We start from the raw sequence: 13,356 nt of genomic DNA, 5'->3' as shown, positions 1-13,356 counted from the left end.
TCATTGTATGCTGTGATCAGTTGGTTATAATGGCTGGCAACTGCTTAGCTTACTGTGAAAGCTTTCTATCACTGATTGAGGCTTATAGGTAAGACACAATGAGCCATTAAGAATGCCTAATCAGTGGTGAGGCTTGGAGAATATTTGTCATCTGAGGGCTTGAATAGTGTAGTCAAATGTCTGAATACAGGTTGTGCACTGTTTTGAGATGCTTTATTGTGAGTATAACTCATCCCAGATAGTCCTTGTGTTCTCCCAGCCTTTTATGCTCTCTTGATCTCATCCTAAATTTTTTTTTATATTATCCTGACTTAGTTTTTTCCTTTGTTAGTTGGTATTTGTGTATTGAAGGGAAGCAACATACAGTTGTCTCCCCCCATAGGTGTTGAGTAGTTACCCAATCTTTTTTTCTTTTGGGGAGGGGCTTTATTCACAGATTGTATGATTTTTGTTTTTTTGCTCCCTTCTCCAGGAAGCATAAATGGAAAATCTTTCCTGCTGATCTTTTACATATGTTTCAGCCTTTTTTTTATCAGTAAGTAGTGAATTTCACTAAGACTAGAACCTCAAAAGTCAAAGTGTAGATGCAATGCATTACTAAACTAAAACAATTCTCCTTGTACTTTAATCATTATTTACATTTTTATTTACCATATATGCTGGTGTATAAGGCGACTCGGCATATAAGATGACCCCCCATTTTTCATGTAAAAATGTAGGTTTAGAGGTATGTTCACGGTATTTAGATGACCCCCAATTTATTAAATTGAATAACACTATCAGCTGATGTAAGTTAATTGGTACATAAATAAAATCAATAATTATTGGAATTATCATGCCAGATATGTGTAAAATCAGTATCTTCAAGATTTTTAAATGTTTGGCAAAGCTCACCATTACGAAAAAATACTTTTGTATTCCCCTAGGAAAAATATATGATAAACATCACAACAAATGCCCAGTGCCTGTGATGTCACTATTGGCGGTGCAATACCTGTTGGAAGTAGATCCGAATGAATGTATTCCTTTAAAACTGGAAAGAACGTTGATATAAGGATAACTGGGGAACTATCAATATCACAAAACTCCTCTAGTTTGATTATAAAATACTACCAAGGAAATATTGGTCTTTAGTAAACAACTAGGCTCTTAAGTCAAGAACGACTGGGAACTACGAGCATGACTGTTTCGTAAACAAGAAAGTTAGACTACCCCAATTTACCCTTTTGGTAACTTTAAATTATGTATCAGTGTTAAAAGAACATTGTATAATATGTATCAATAACAAAATTGTCCAATATTATAGCCTTATAATAATGGTACTCTGGATACAGCTAGTAACAAAGTGAGAGCTCGCTCATTGTAACGCCTAATTATGTTATATAATTAACTACGGTAATTACAGTTCTTATGTTTACAGTATCAATAGTTGTGTCACTAGTGATTCACTTGAATTTCATATGATTTTTACCGTTATTACAGTTGTTTTGTTTACAGTGACCGTAGTTAACTAATGACACAACTATCGACACTTCAGGGGTTACTATTAATTCACACCACCCGTGCATCTGATATCTAACCCCATCTCCTACGACGCTCCTGATTGGCCATTGATCAGCCAGTCACAGGGCTGGAAACTAGTCAGTCTTCCAGCCATCACTGAGTCAACATCTACGCTGTGACCTCTCCTCATGAAATGTCTTTCAAAAGTTATAATTTTCATTACACCTCAGTTTTACCCAAAGAAAAGTAGTGTTTCTCAATTTCATCACTAAACATTGTCAAGCCAGAAGGATGACTTCTTTGCATCCCTTTATCTTATGGACATTTCCTTGTCCAAATGCACCCAGTCTTTAGGAGGTATCTTTGCTTTGGGTAGTCGCAAAAGGTATAAAAGTTCATGGCCCAATGCTTTGGGTTAGCTATGGTATCCCAGGTCTTCAAGAGCACCCTGGCTCCTGTAGCTGCCTTGGCTCACAGGTTGGGCATTATTCATACCATGGGCATGTATTCATACCACTGCATAGGTGGAAAACTGGTCCTTCATTGACCTATCTTTTTCTCACAACTTCTTGGAAAAGAACCGGGAGGCAGGCAGCAGAGATGTCATGAATCTCCCCTTAGCTATTCAGGTTCTTCCTCTGAGAACGACTCCCTTCTTAACCCAGTCAGAGCTGTTAGACTACTTTTTGAAAATAAGAGATCATGACCCTCCCCTTCTAAGTTTTTTCTTAACATTGCAGTGAACAAGCCTTGGGTGCAAGGAACATGGTGCCCTGACTTATGCTGTGCATATCCAGGGCATGTTTGGGAGCGTTCATGGAGGATTTATCACAGCCTAAGATTAAAGCCCATGTCATTTGAGTAAGCTCCATTTCAGTGGCCTTTAAACATAATATTGAATTAACAGCTATCCTCATGGCAAATATATGGAGTTGCCACTCCACCTTCCTGCAGTTTCCCTCAGACCTACAACTCAGATATTGAGTGTTATCTCTCTGGGCCCTGTAGTTGCAGGGAAACAAATTCTTTGAAGGAGTAAAATGGGAAGGGCTGCCACTTTTCCTTATTAACTTCCTGTCTTTGGCACCTTCAGAGGCTAAGGAAACAGGTCAGCCATGTGTTGAGGTGAGTACTCTGGCACATGGATCCTATTGCATTGCTTTACTCTCCAGCCATCTGGAGACCCATACCAGAAAGTTTTGTTTCAGGTTAAACCACTTTCAAAGATATTCTTAAACAATACTGCCACCTGAATCAAAGAAATGATATGAATAGGTGAGCTCTGGCTCTCATCCTCCCTCTCAGATAGCAAGTCAGGCATCTGAATATAATGTGGTTGTGATGAAAAAGCTGTTATTACACAATACAAAAGTATGTCTGCCTATACAGTTGATGAATTCTAATTTGTAATTATCTTTTAGCAACTGAAGTTGGTAATTTTAACATTTCTTCAAGGTGCCAGTGACCTTGTATAATAAATATGTCAAAAATTTTTTTGTATGATCTCAATTAATAAGGAAGCTTTAGGAGAAACCTCTGGAAACTTGGGAGGTTTTCATATTATTATAAATGTAGTATAATCAAGTCGTGTGAATCTAGAAGACCTTTAAAGAGTCCATATTCAAAGAATAGAGTCTAATTCAGGTTTTAGTAGATCATTTACTACTGATATAGACACAGATGTACTGTCCAAAGAATGATAGATATTGAACATTAACCAGATTTGCTGAAGAGAAATTATTTGCCTATAAGATTACCTTCTTAAAAGGTATTAATTTTATGCCTGATTCTGCAGGAGACAAGATGGCGTGATGAGCGGGCAGCAGAAATAGAAAATGTTAGGCAACAGTACAAAATGGAACTTGAAAGCCTGCGTTCAAGGTTCAGAATGATGACGACAGCTAGTATGGATAAGTCTCCTTCAGAAACTTCTCTTGAAAAGTTTGAGGTTTGTTGTGTAGAAATGGAATGTATTGTAGTTTTAAGAGGAATATATCTGTGAATTGCTGTCGTTTCATAATTATTATTATTTGTGAATATTTGTCCTAACATGAATTCATGATTTGGTAGAGCTCTTATTCTCTTCTTGTTTTGGATCTGTTGTGTAGAGAGGGGAGTTCTTGGATCTTGCCTCACATGAAGCAGCTCTAGCTAGATTGCGAGAGGAGCTAGAGAAGGAAAAAGAAGCTGCTGTGGAGGCTGCAAAAATGATGCTGGAAGAGCAGTTTTCGTTGGCACAACAAGAGCAGCTACACAAGCATGAAGAATTGAGGAAAGAGGAAAGAAGGAGAATAGAGGCTGAAAAACAGGTCTGATCATTATATATACGTAATGATAAGGAACTCTTGAGAATTTTGGTTTTGTTTTAAAAGAAAAGATTAGAAATCACTGGCTATCTGATTTGGTAACTCGTACTAAGCTGAGTGGTATCTTTATATTCATTTACCTAAGTAATATAGCCTGGGAGGTAACTTGACTAATAAGAATATAGCAGTTTAGTCTTTTTAACATTTTGGTATCATGTAGGTGTTAAGTGATAATTACTGCATTTCTTGGCATCGAAGTCACTATTTATATCACAAAATAAGCTTAGAAATTTGCCATGTGTCACAGAGGCTGAGGGTTTTGTTTTTTATAGGCCTGTCCCAACCCAGAGGAACGATGTCTTTGGTAGACAGTACAGTGCTCCCCTGCTTTTTCGTGGGAATAGGTTCCAGAACCCACCATAGAAATGCAAAATCCCCTCTATAAACACTTATAACTGCCAAATACCCTGTACCCCTTAAACTAAAATGCTTATAACTATCAATTTTAAAAATTCATTGCCTAATTTAATACACCCCAAACCATCATCCCAAAATACCTTGAGACATCATAGATTAGTACACTTTTACAACTGTTACTCTTAAGTATATATGCCCCCTAAAATGCTCATAACAATGATTTGCTAATTTTAAAATATTAATATTATGATGTCAACACAGCAAAATATCTATCAAATGTTTAATACAAATTAAATAAAGCTGTCTTTCAGAACGTTTGACAACGAATCAAGTTACCCCTGTATACATAAGTATAGCTGTTTTGTCTCAGTATTGAAGTTTTTACATTGGTAAAAATAATTAAAATTATCACTAATTGTTTTTTTTTTTGTAGAGCAACACTCTTTATTCACTAATTACTGTTTTTTTTTTCAGATTGTGTTCGTGACTAAATACAGATTTTTTTATGATAATTTACAGTGTACTTATACTGTACTACTGTGTCTGTTAAGCTCATTCCAGGTTGGGTCCCAGACTGAGCATAACAGGTGCATGATTCTCTCTCTCTCTCTCTCTCTCTCTCTCTCTTTAAAGGTAATATTCACGACTAAATACAGATTTTTATGATAAAAATGATTTACTGTGTACTTATACTGTACAACTGTGTATGTTAAGCTCATTCCATGTTGAGATCCAGACTGAGCATAACAGGAGTAAGATTTTAAGGGTAATGTAAGATGTATTTGAAATTATATTACTGTAAAGTGTTTTTGGATGATAGAGCATACTGTACAATATCTAAAATATTCGCTAATTATTTTCATTTTATTTTCCAGTCTGCTTTTACTGGAAAATAAAATTAAAATAATTGGCGAATAGTTTAGATCTTGTACAATAAGCTCTATCATCTAGAAACACTTTACAGTATGTAATATCATTTCAAATACATCTTCATTATCCTCAAAAAGAGAGAGAGAGAGAATCGTACACCTGTTTTGCTCAGTCTGGGGTCCAACCTGGAATGAGCTTAACAGATACAGTAATACAATGTAAGTACACTGTAAATAATTTTTATTATAAAAATCTGTATTTAGTCACTAACACAATATGCAAAAATACAGCAATTAGTGAATAAATATTGTTGCTCTAAGAAGAAAAGTCAATTAGTGATAATTTTAGAGCTATGGTCCTTAGAAAAAATTTGCGAATTGGTGAAAGTTCCCACAGAAAAGTGAAAGACACGTTCAACAAAAACCTGTGACAAAATGAAGCGTGGTAAAGTGAAGTGTGAATAAGCTGGGTAGTTGTAATCAGATCTTCTGTATATTACCTCTGAATGAAGGGTATATTAATACATATCTTATTTAAAATAGTAATGACAAAAAGTTTCGTTATAAATGTAAAAAATACTTATGTCGCAAAGATTAATTTCCTCGTCAGTAAATCTTTAGTAGTCAAACGTGTTCGTGTTGTGTTCATGTGGTACCTTTACAAATGGTAATAATGCGCAAAATACTTTCAGATGATGCTGGTTAAAATGTTTTATCTTACTTGTAATATCTGTATTGCGTGGATTTTAATCTTTTAATTAATTTTTTTTAGTTCTGTGTGGGACATAGGCCTAATGTTTGTGTGGTGATTTTACAAATCGTGATAAAATGTTATTCCATATTTCCTATTGTGGCTTTTAGTGTTCCTTTGCATGAGATTAACAAAAATATTGCTGCATAAGTATACATCTATTACTATCAAAATCTTGATTTCAAATACTGCACTAGCTGTAGCCCCATCCATTTGCATACACACAGACAGTGTTAGATTTCAAATACTGAACTAGCTTTAGCTCCATCCATTTGCTCACACACACAGACAGTCTTGGCCAAGGAAATTTCTTACCAAACACATAGCTGGACAGTTCGTACCATATACATTACTTGGTAACCTGTTCAAGTTTTTCAGTTTGTGGGTATGTCAACCTTAGAATATTGTTAAGTATTAATATTAGTGAACTTGAAAAAATAAATGAACTGAAAACTACATTAATCAGTATGCTGTAAGAGCTGAAGACGTGGTACTTTGGTGAACTGAAGCAGTCAGATAAGCACACTATTTAAAACAAAACCACGAACCTGTGAAATTAGTAAAATTTTATTTTTAATTTTTTCTGTACATTTTATTTTTAAATTTGGGGCATCTTTGCGGTTGAAGTGTCTTTGATGCTTGAAAATATGCAGGTGGTTTTAGGGGATAATAATATGATGTATATATCATGTACAAACAGTCTAGTGTTATTAGGTTCAATTATTTTAGAAATTCATATACATTGTTTGCTGTTCATACTTTTGTTGCACATTGTTTGTGGACCTTTTCAAATATTGATATAATTTACCATCAGAATGAATAGTGTGGACACTTCATGATTTTTATTTTATTTGTATTATCAGAGAATATTTTTGCTGATGTTCAAGATGAGATTTAAATTACATTAGAAATTAAATTACTTATTTTGTACTTTTATTGTAACATATTTATCATTCTTTGCCTTTACTTAATTTTCTGTATTTTTTTTATCTGAATTGCTTCATGTTAAATTCTTCAGGTTGTTTTCAATGATGCCATAAAGTCTGTAACTCAGGATAAGGAAAGAGTAATTGAGGATCTTCGTCTTCGAGTAGAACTGTTAACTGATGAAACTGAGAAACTAAGAAGATTAGTTCACAATGCTGCCAATGAGTCAACAGATCAGTTCATGACTGCCTTAGCTTCGGAAAACCAAGGCCTCAAGGTTAGAATTTTTCTCTTGGTAACTTTTGCTGTTTTTGAAATTAGATAGCTGTGGTATGAAAAAAACCTCATTATATTTTGGAAGCTTTGTTCATTTCAAGATGTCATCCATCTTGTTTTCTCTCCTTATTGTAATTTTTTCTGAACTTTCATCACCAGACCATATTGTAGTTCATTTTATTCTGTTTCCGATGTATATATATATATATATTTTTTTTGAAGGAACGCTGTGAGGTCCTTCAGAAAGATGTTCACAGACTAGAAAGTGAATTGTTGAGAGCCAAGAGACTCAGTTTCACAACAGAAAGGCATCATGATCTCAGTATGTCATTCACTGATGCTGGTGCTGCCTCTGGGGGACCAAATTATGAGGATGTACGTAAACTTCAGCTAGAGAATCAGGAGCTTAGAGACAAGTTGGTGAGTTATTTATATAGCATTTTCACTGTCCGTTTAATTTGATCAGATTATCGTTTTGTGGATAGAGGTCTAATGAATTCTCTCAACCTTCTTTTATTGTTATTTTCTGCATAATTCTCATCTGATGCAAATCTTCATCAGTGTTCTAAAACCCTTTAACCTTGAACTGTGGTAAACTACCTCCTTATTCCCAGTGGTCAGCTTAATGCAAACTCAGTAAAAATACATGATACCCAGATTGTCAACAAAATGTAGTAGTATGCAAACATGTCTAGGTATCACAAAGTATGTGTTCATGGTATTTTTAGAAAGGTATTTATATATACATTTATACTTAAAGGAAGCTAATATATTAAATATTCTTTTCAGTTTGGTCGCTTATCTTACAAGCATTCCGATAATTGAAATTTTTTTAAGCTTTAATTTTGTCCATATTGCATTAGTGATTTGTTTACATCAGATAACTACTATTATTTTTGTACCATATGTTTTTGTATTTCACTGTTTACCTTAATTGTTACTGTATTATACTTTTTACCTCTTATATTCATCTATTTCATTCCTCAATCTCTCTGACTTTCTCATATTGTGAACATGGGGATGCTTGTTTAACATTTATTTTTTGTAGTTTACTTTTTACACTTCTTATTATTATGATTATCATGATGCTTAACTTTCATAGGCTATATGCCTGTTCCATACCTCTCTCTGTCTTTTTCAGTACCATTCATTTTTTATTTTACTGTATACTGTACCTTCCTGTTTACCTCTCTGTTGTGTCTTGTTTGTTCCAACATGAATACAACCCTATGCTTTCGTAAATGGAGTACTCACACTTGGCGCTCTTTGGCTGTTACTGAATTGTCTCAAAAACAAAATCCTATCAATAGACCTATGGTCATGTGTAACTTGAGATGGCCTGACTCCCTCATTGTGCTTGCAGTCGTGTCTGGTTACACACGCTCAGTGAGTCACCTCCCATTTTTGGGCTGTGCTTTGGCTTTTTGTCTGTAGGAAGTTCATGCTCCCATGTATTTCATTTTTGTCAGATCATAGCCTGAAATATCAAGATATACTCCCCTTCAGCATCATTGCATGGTACAGTGCTTTTTGTGTTTTCTATTCTGTGTTTTGCCCTTTGTTTGGTGGAGGAGAAAGGAGTGTGCCCCCTTGCACAAGAGCATGGATCATTTGGTATCCTTCTTTGTGCATAGTGAGTGGTAACGTGACGCTCAAGTGTTTAGGGTGCTTTCCTCCCTTGCTTAGAGCGTGGCTCAAGGTTCTGTTGGAATTAAGTGCTTTCCTTATGAGGCCTTGTTAGCAATCGTCTTTGATGCTGGGGGAGAGTCTTGGACTTGATGTGCAGCAGTGTTTCAGCAGGGAAAACCCTGCAGTTATCTATGTCCCCTGTAGCAGTGGACCCCTCACTTGGTTTGTATCTCTTGCAGGGGCCAAGAATGTTCTCGCGAAGTTACATACGAGTTATGTGCAAACTGGCTCTCGCAGCAGTGGGCAAAGTACGAGAAGTGACAGGAAGAAGGAAAAGTCCATCTCCAGGGAGCCCACTCCAACCCTGTCTCCTTGGCCTCTGCCAATCCCTCTGTCATCTCCTCCCCCTTCCAGTGACACCCATGGAGGATTTGTTCGTGATCACTAAGTCTCCAGCAGGAAGGCAAAGAGCAGAGGACATGCTCCAAAAATATCTGCAATGACTGGTCCACGAAACACAGGTCAACCTCACTGTGGAACCAACTGATGCAAGGAGACCAATTTTTATTTATCAGCGTAGTTTCGAAGGACGGGGAGACAGGTGAGAAGCTAGTCCTGGCTAGCGAAAAGAGAGTGAGACCTGTCTTGGTAGCCCCCCGTCTTACCTGCCATCCAAGTATCAGAGGGTGGAAGACATCCAGTGTTTGGGGATTGTTTTGAGGAAGGGGTCATGGTAGGCAGAGTCAGCCGCCTCTTACAGGGCCTTGCCAGTGGCAGGACCTTCCTCATCGAGGCAACATAGAGAAGGGTCTAGGTCAGCTCTCAGAGGGAGAGAAAAGTTGCCGTGGAGTAGTGGAGAGGAGAGAAGGAGCAGCTCAGTTAGGAGGTGCATGTCTCAATACACCAACAGATCAGCACAGAACCAGTGACACCAACATAGGAGTGACTCACACAGGTATTCCCCCAGGAGAAGTCCGCGGTCCTGCTCGAGAAGTAGGCCACACAGTTGTAACCCCTCTCAAGATGGTCTGGACAGAACAATGTCCCGCTCCACTTCACCCCACTCTCAGAATCAGTCATGAGGACATGTAGCTATGTCAGTGGTCGCCACTCCTTCCCCGGATGAGTGCTACTGGACAACCATATGGTGGATCATAGCAAGGGTAGAGACTGCCCTGCCCCAGGGAACAGGGTAAAGATGGGGCCTATCTCCAACTGTAGCTCTTCTGTGTCATCCAGAGTGGATGAAAAATTTCCTGATACCTTGAGAGAACGGGGGAACTTCGAAAATGAGGAAGAGCAAGACTTGAAAATGAGGAAGAGCCTTGCTCCTAGAAGTGTCGGATGAAGTGAAGGGTTTTTTGGATTTTGTCCTCCAAATCGGAAGAAAGTTGGGCCTTGCAGAGTAGGGCAACCCTGTACTAGTTCCTCCCTGCTTCTCATACTTAGAGCAGATGGCGGAACATCTTCCAGAAGCTAAATAGCCAGTTTTTCTTCCCTGGTCCCTGTTGATTCAGGGTACCATGAGGGAGGTGAATGAACTAGTAGCTGAGGAAGAGATGTCTTTAGCCTCCTCTAGGTTGGAGATGTTGCTCCCCCCCTCACATCCCCTACTATGCCAAGTATTACCTTCCAGAAGACTCCTTTACCATGCTGAGAATGTTAGAGTCTACCATCTGCTGACTCTTGAGCAAAATGCTGCTAGAATGCTTCCAGCAAAAGGTTTGAGATTTACCAGTGCTGAAATGATGAACTGAAGCATTGTTGGCTGGATAGGTGCCAAGGAGTTTGGCTGAAGGATATGAAGGAGGTTGTCCAACCCTCAAAGAGTTGCAGCATGAGGGAGTACATGGCCCCTACAGAGAAGACCCCGTCCTACGTTGTCAAGCACGTGAGGTCCAACATCATTTTTAGGTGGAGGGACAGATCATTAGTGGCCAAATCTTACCCTCTTCTGGACTGCTTCCCTGTGAACACAATGGAACAGGCAGTGAAAGAGAGAAGAGAAGTCTCAAAGGACTCCCTCTCCTTAGTGTTGCAGAAGCAAGTGCCTAGAGGATAGGCCACCAGATCCTTGGCCGACAGCAGACACCTGCCTCCCAGTAGATGTGCTTCATCCCCCCATTATCATCAACAAAGTCAGTTGACACTTCAAAGTAAGGGGTGTGAAGGAGGAGCATAGTCCTTTTGGTCCTTGCAGTCCCTCCAGCCCAGAAGATGGAACAGGACAGGGAAGAGAGGGGACTCTAGGTGAGAGTATGGTGTTCCCCCCCCTCTCGAGCTGCCGAAGGTGGGGGTGTGCCTGGGGAGCAAGGATTCGGTATGGTAGCAATTTGTAGCAAAGGAGTGTGGACAGTCTGGACCCTCAGGAAGTGATATGTACTTCCTTTCGCACAGACAAAACCTCCTCTTGTCATCAAAACTGATCAAGCTCCCCTCCTACCAGAGTGAATCACCCAAAGGGAGTGCCCTGCAATGAGAAACTGAAGACATATTATTATTATTATTATTATTGTTATATATTCAGTTGATGAAACTTATTCATATGGAATAAGTTCACAGGGGCCATTGACTTGAAATTCAAGCATCCAAAGAATATGGGGTTCATATTCGGTTTCATTTCGCCGATCGTATTATGTCAAGTAAAATCAGCGATGCCATAAACAACCTACCTAATAGTAAATCGCCCGGCAGCGACGGTCTGCCTGCTGAAGCGTTCAAATTCTTCCATCCGATAATTTACATTTTGCTAACTGCTGTATTCAATGCGTGCATAATTCACCAGTTTCTCCCAGACTCCCTACTCTTAGTTCACTTAATATCATCAATAAAAAACAAACTAAAGGATGCAGCTGACCCTAGCAATTATCGCCCGATTGCAATTGCTACAAGTGCGGCGAAGATACTTGAGTCCATTCTTCTTATGAGACTTCTCCCCTTTCTACACACTACTGACAACCAGTTCGGCTGTAAGCAAACCACTCAACCGACACCTGCATCTACATCCTGAAAGAATTGCTGAACTATTACTTATCATTAGCCTCTCCTGTTTTCCTATGTTTTGTAGATGTGAGAAATGCATTTGACAGAGTAAACTACCTGAAGCTCTTCCTGAAGCTGCACAAATGAGGCACACCTCTATATCTGATTTGCATTTTATGTTGTTGGTTCTCCACACGGCAATTCTGTGTCAAATGGGGTAACGTATTGTCATACACCTTTGGCTCCCTAAACGGGCTGCGGCAAGGGGGCATTCTCTCTCCATACCTGTTTAACATGTACACAGATGCCCTGAATGTCAAACTGAACTCACTCCCAATCGGATGCACTATCAATAAAACAACAATAAACAACCTCTGTTACGCCAACGATATGGTTCTGATTTCCCCATCAGTTAAAGGTCTCCAGCAGCTCATCGACACTTGCCGCCAATATGCAGAGGAATTTGATATCCTATACAATGAAACCAAGACCCATTGCATGTCGCTGCTCCCGAGATCACTTAAGCATGTTGCAGAACCACAAATTTTCTTTGAAAATCATCGTCTGGCATTTGTGCATGAATTTCCGTGTTTGGGCCACATTATCACAGACGACCTAAACATACGGCAGACAAAGAACAGAGGCGTTGTATGATTATATGTTAGTTTTATAAGTTAGTCATTATTTTATTTTTATTTTCTGCGTTAGTGAAATGGTATGGGCTTTGCAAAATGTATAAAAAGCACATGTTTAATTTTATAAGATGTTTTTCTAGCAAAGCATTCTTTATGTTTAAAAGTACCTGTTCTTGTTGTGATGTCACAGGAAGTGACGTCATAGGATGGTGGCAGGGAAAAAAATGTAAACAAATGCTTCCTTTATACATATTGACTATATGCTAACAATCCTTTTGGTTTTACATACTTATGTATTGGCTTAAAAATAAGTTTTTCAGCAACTTTTGTAGAGCACAGGGAGAGTAGTTACTGCAGTCTGTAGATATGCCACTCTTTGGAGCAGGCACTGTATTACTAAGCTTGCACTCATCCACAAAGATACTACAACATAAAAATCTATAGTCTACTAATCTTGGGAGACAACAACCTAGAAACATTTTTAGAAAGCAAAGGGAAGAAACCATCAGGATCTTCTCCACCCCAGCTATCAAGATCATCCAGAATTTTCTTAATGTCCTTAGAGCGAAATGCAAATTTTGTAAGAATAGGTTCAGCATGCCAAGTATCAGGGAGAGGGACATCGTCAGCTGATTGCTTAGCTTCAAAAGCTCGATGAAGCAGAGGCCAAACTTGCCATTCTGAGTTGCACAGTCTCAACCAGTGGCTATATTCAGGGTCCACATTCCACCTCCTTGCAATGGTGGACCTCACCTGATGAAGATCCTCATCTGACAAGAACTTGTCATGGGATCGTGTGCATCAGGTAAGCAGCGATAGGATAGTTCTAGAGTATCTGATAATTTGGGAAATCTCTTACCCTCTTCCAGCACTCAGTGTTGGAGTCAGCTAATGATAGAGGGTAAGTTTCACCTCAAAAATAATGATTTTTATTATAAAATCAATTTTTTAGGTACTTACCCTCTGTCATTGAGATCCCTCCCTCCTCCCCTCTTAAGAAATTAAGAGAAGAATGAAAATCAAAACATTTGCAGTCTTACCCCACCCTCCAAAGGGAGCGT

The 13,356-nt window shown here is 38.5% G+C and overlaps 1 protein-coding gene across 1 annotated transcript in view; it reads left to right on the top strand.

Moving 5' to 3' along the window:
* Atg17 (autophagy-related 17) overlaps positions 1-13,356 on the top strand; it is a 148,897-nt gene that overhangs the window by 53,197 nt on the left and 82,344 nt on the right. The window contains 4 exon segments of the mRNA XM_067132745.1: positions 3,299-3,451; positions 3,612-3,812; positions 6,865-7,050; positions 7,272-7,469. Coding sequence (XP_066988846.1) covers positions 3,299-3,451; positions 3,612-3,812; positions 6,865-7,050; positions 7,272-7,469 — 738 coding nt within the window.

The sequence above is a fragment of the Macrobrachium rosenbergii genome, chromosome 32, assembly GCF_040412425.1.
Source record: "Macrobrachium rosenbergii isolate ZJJX-2024 chromosome 32, ASM4041242v1, whole genome shotgun sequence".
In the NCBI taxonomy this organism is placed as follows: domain Eukaryota; kingdom Metazoa; phylum Arthropoda; class Malacostraca; order Decapoda; family Palaemonidae; genus Macrobrachium; species Macrobrachium rosenbergii.
Note: the sequence above shows the minus strand (reverse complement) of the source record. Positions and strands in the feature narration are given on the sequence as shown.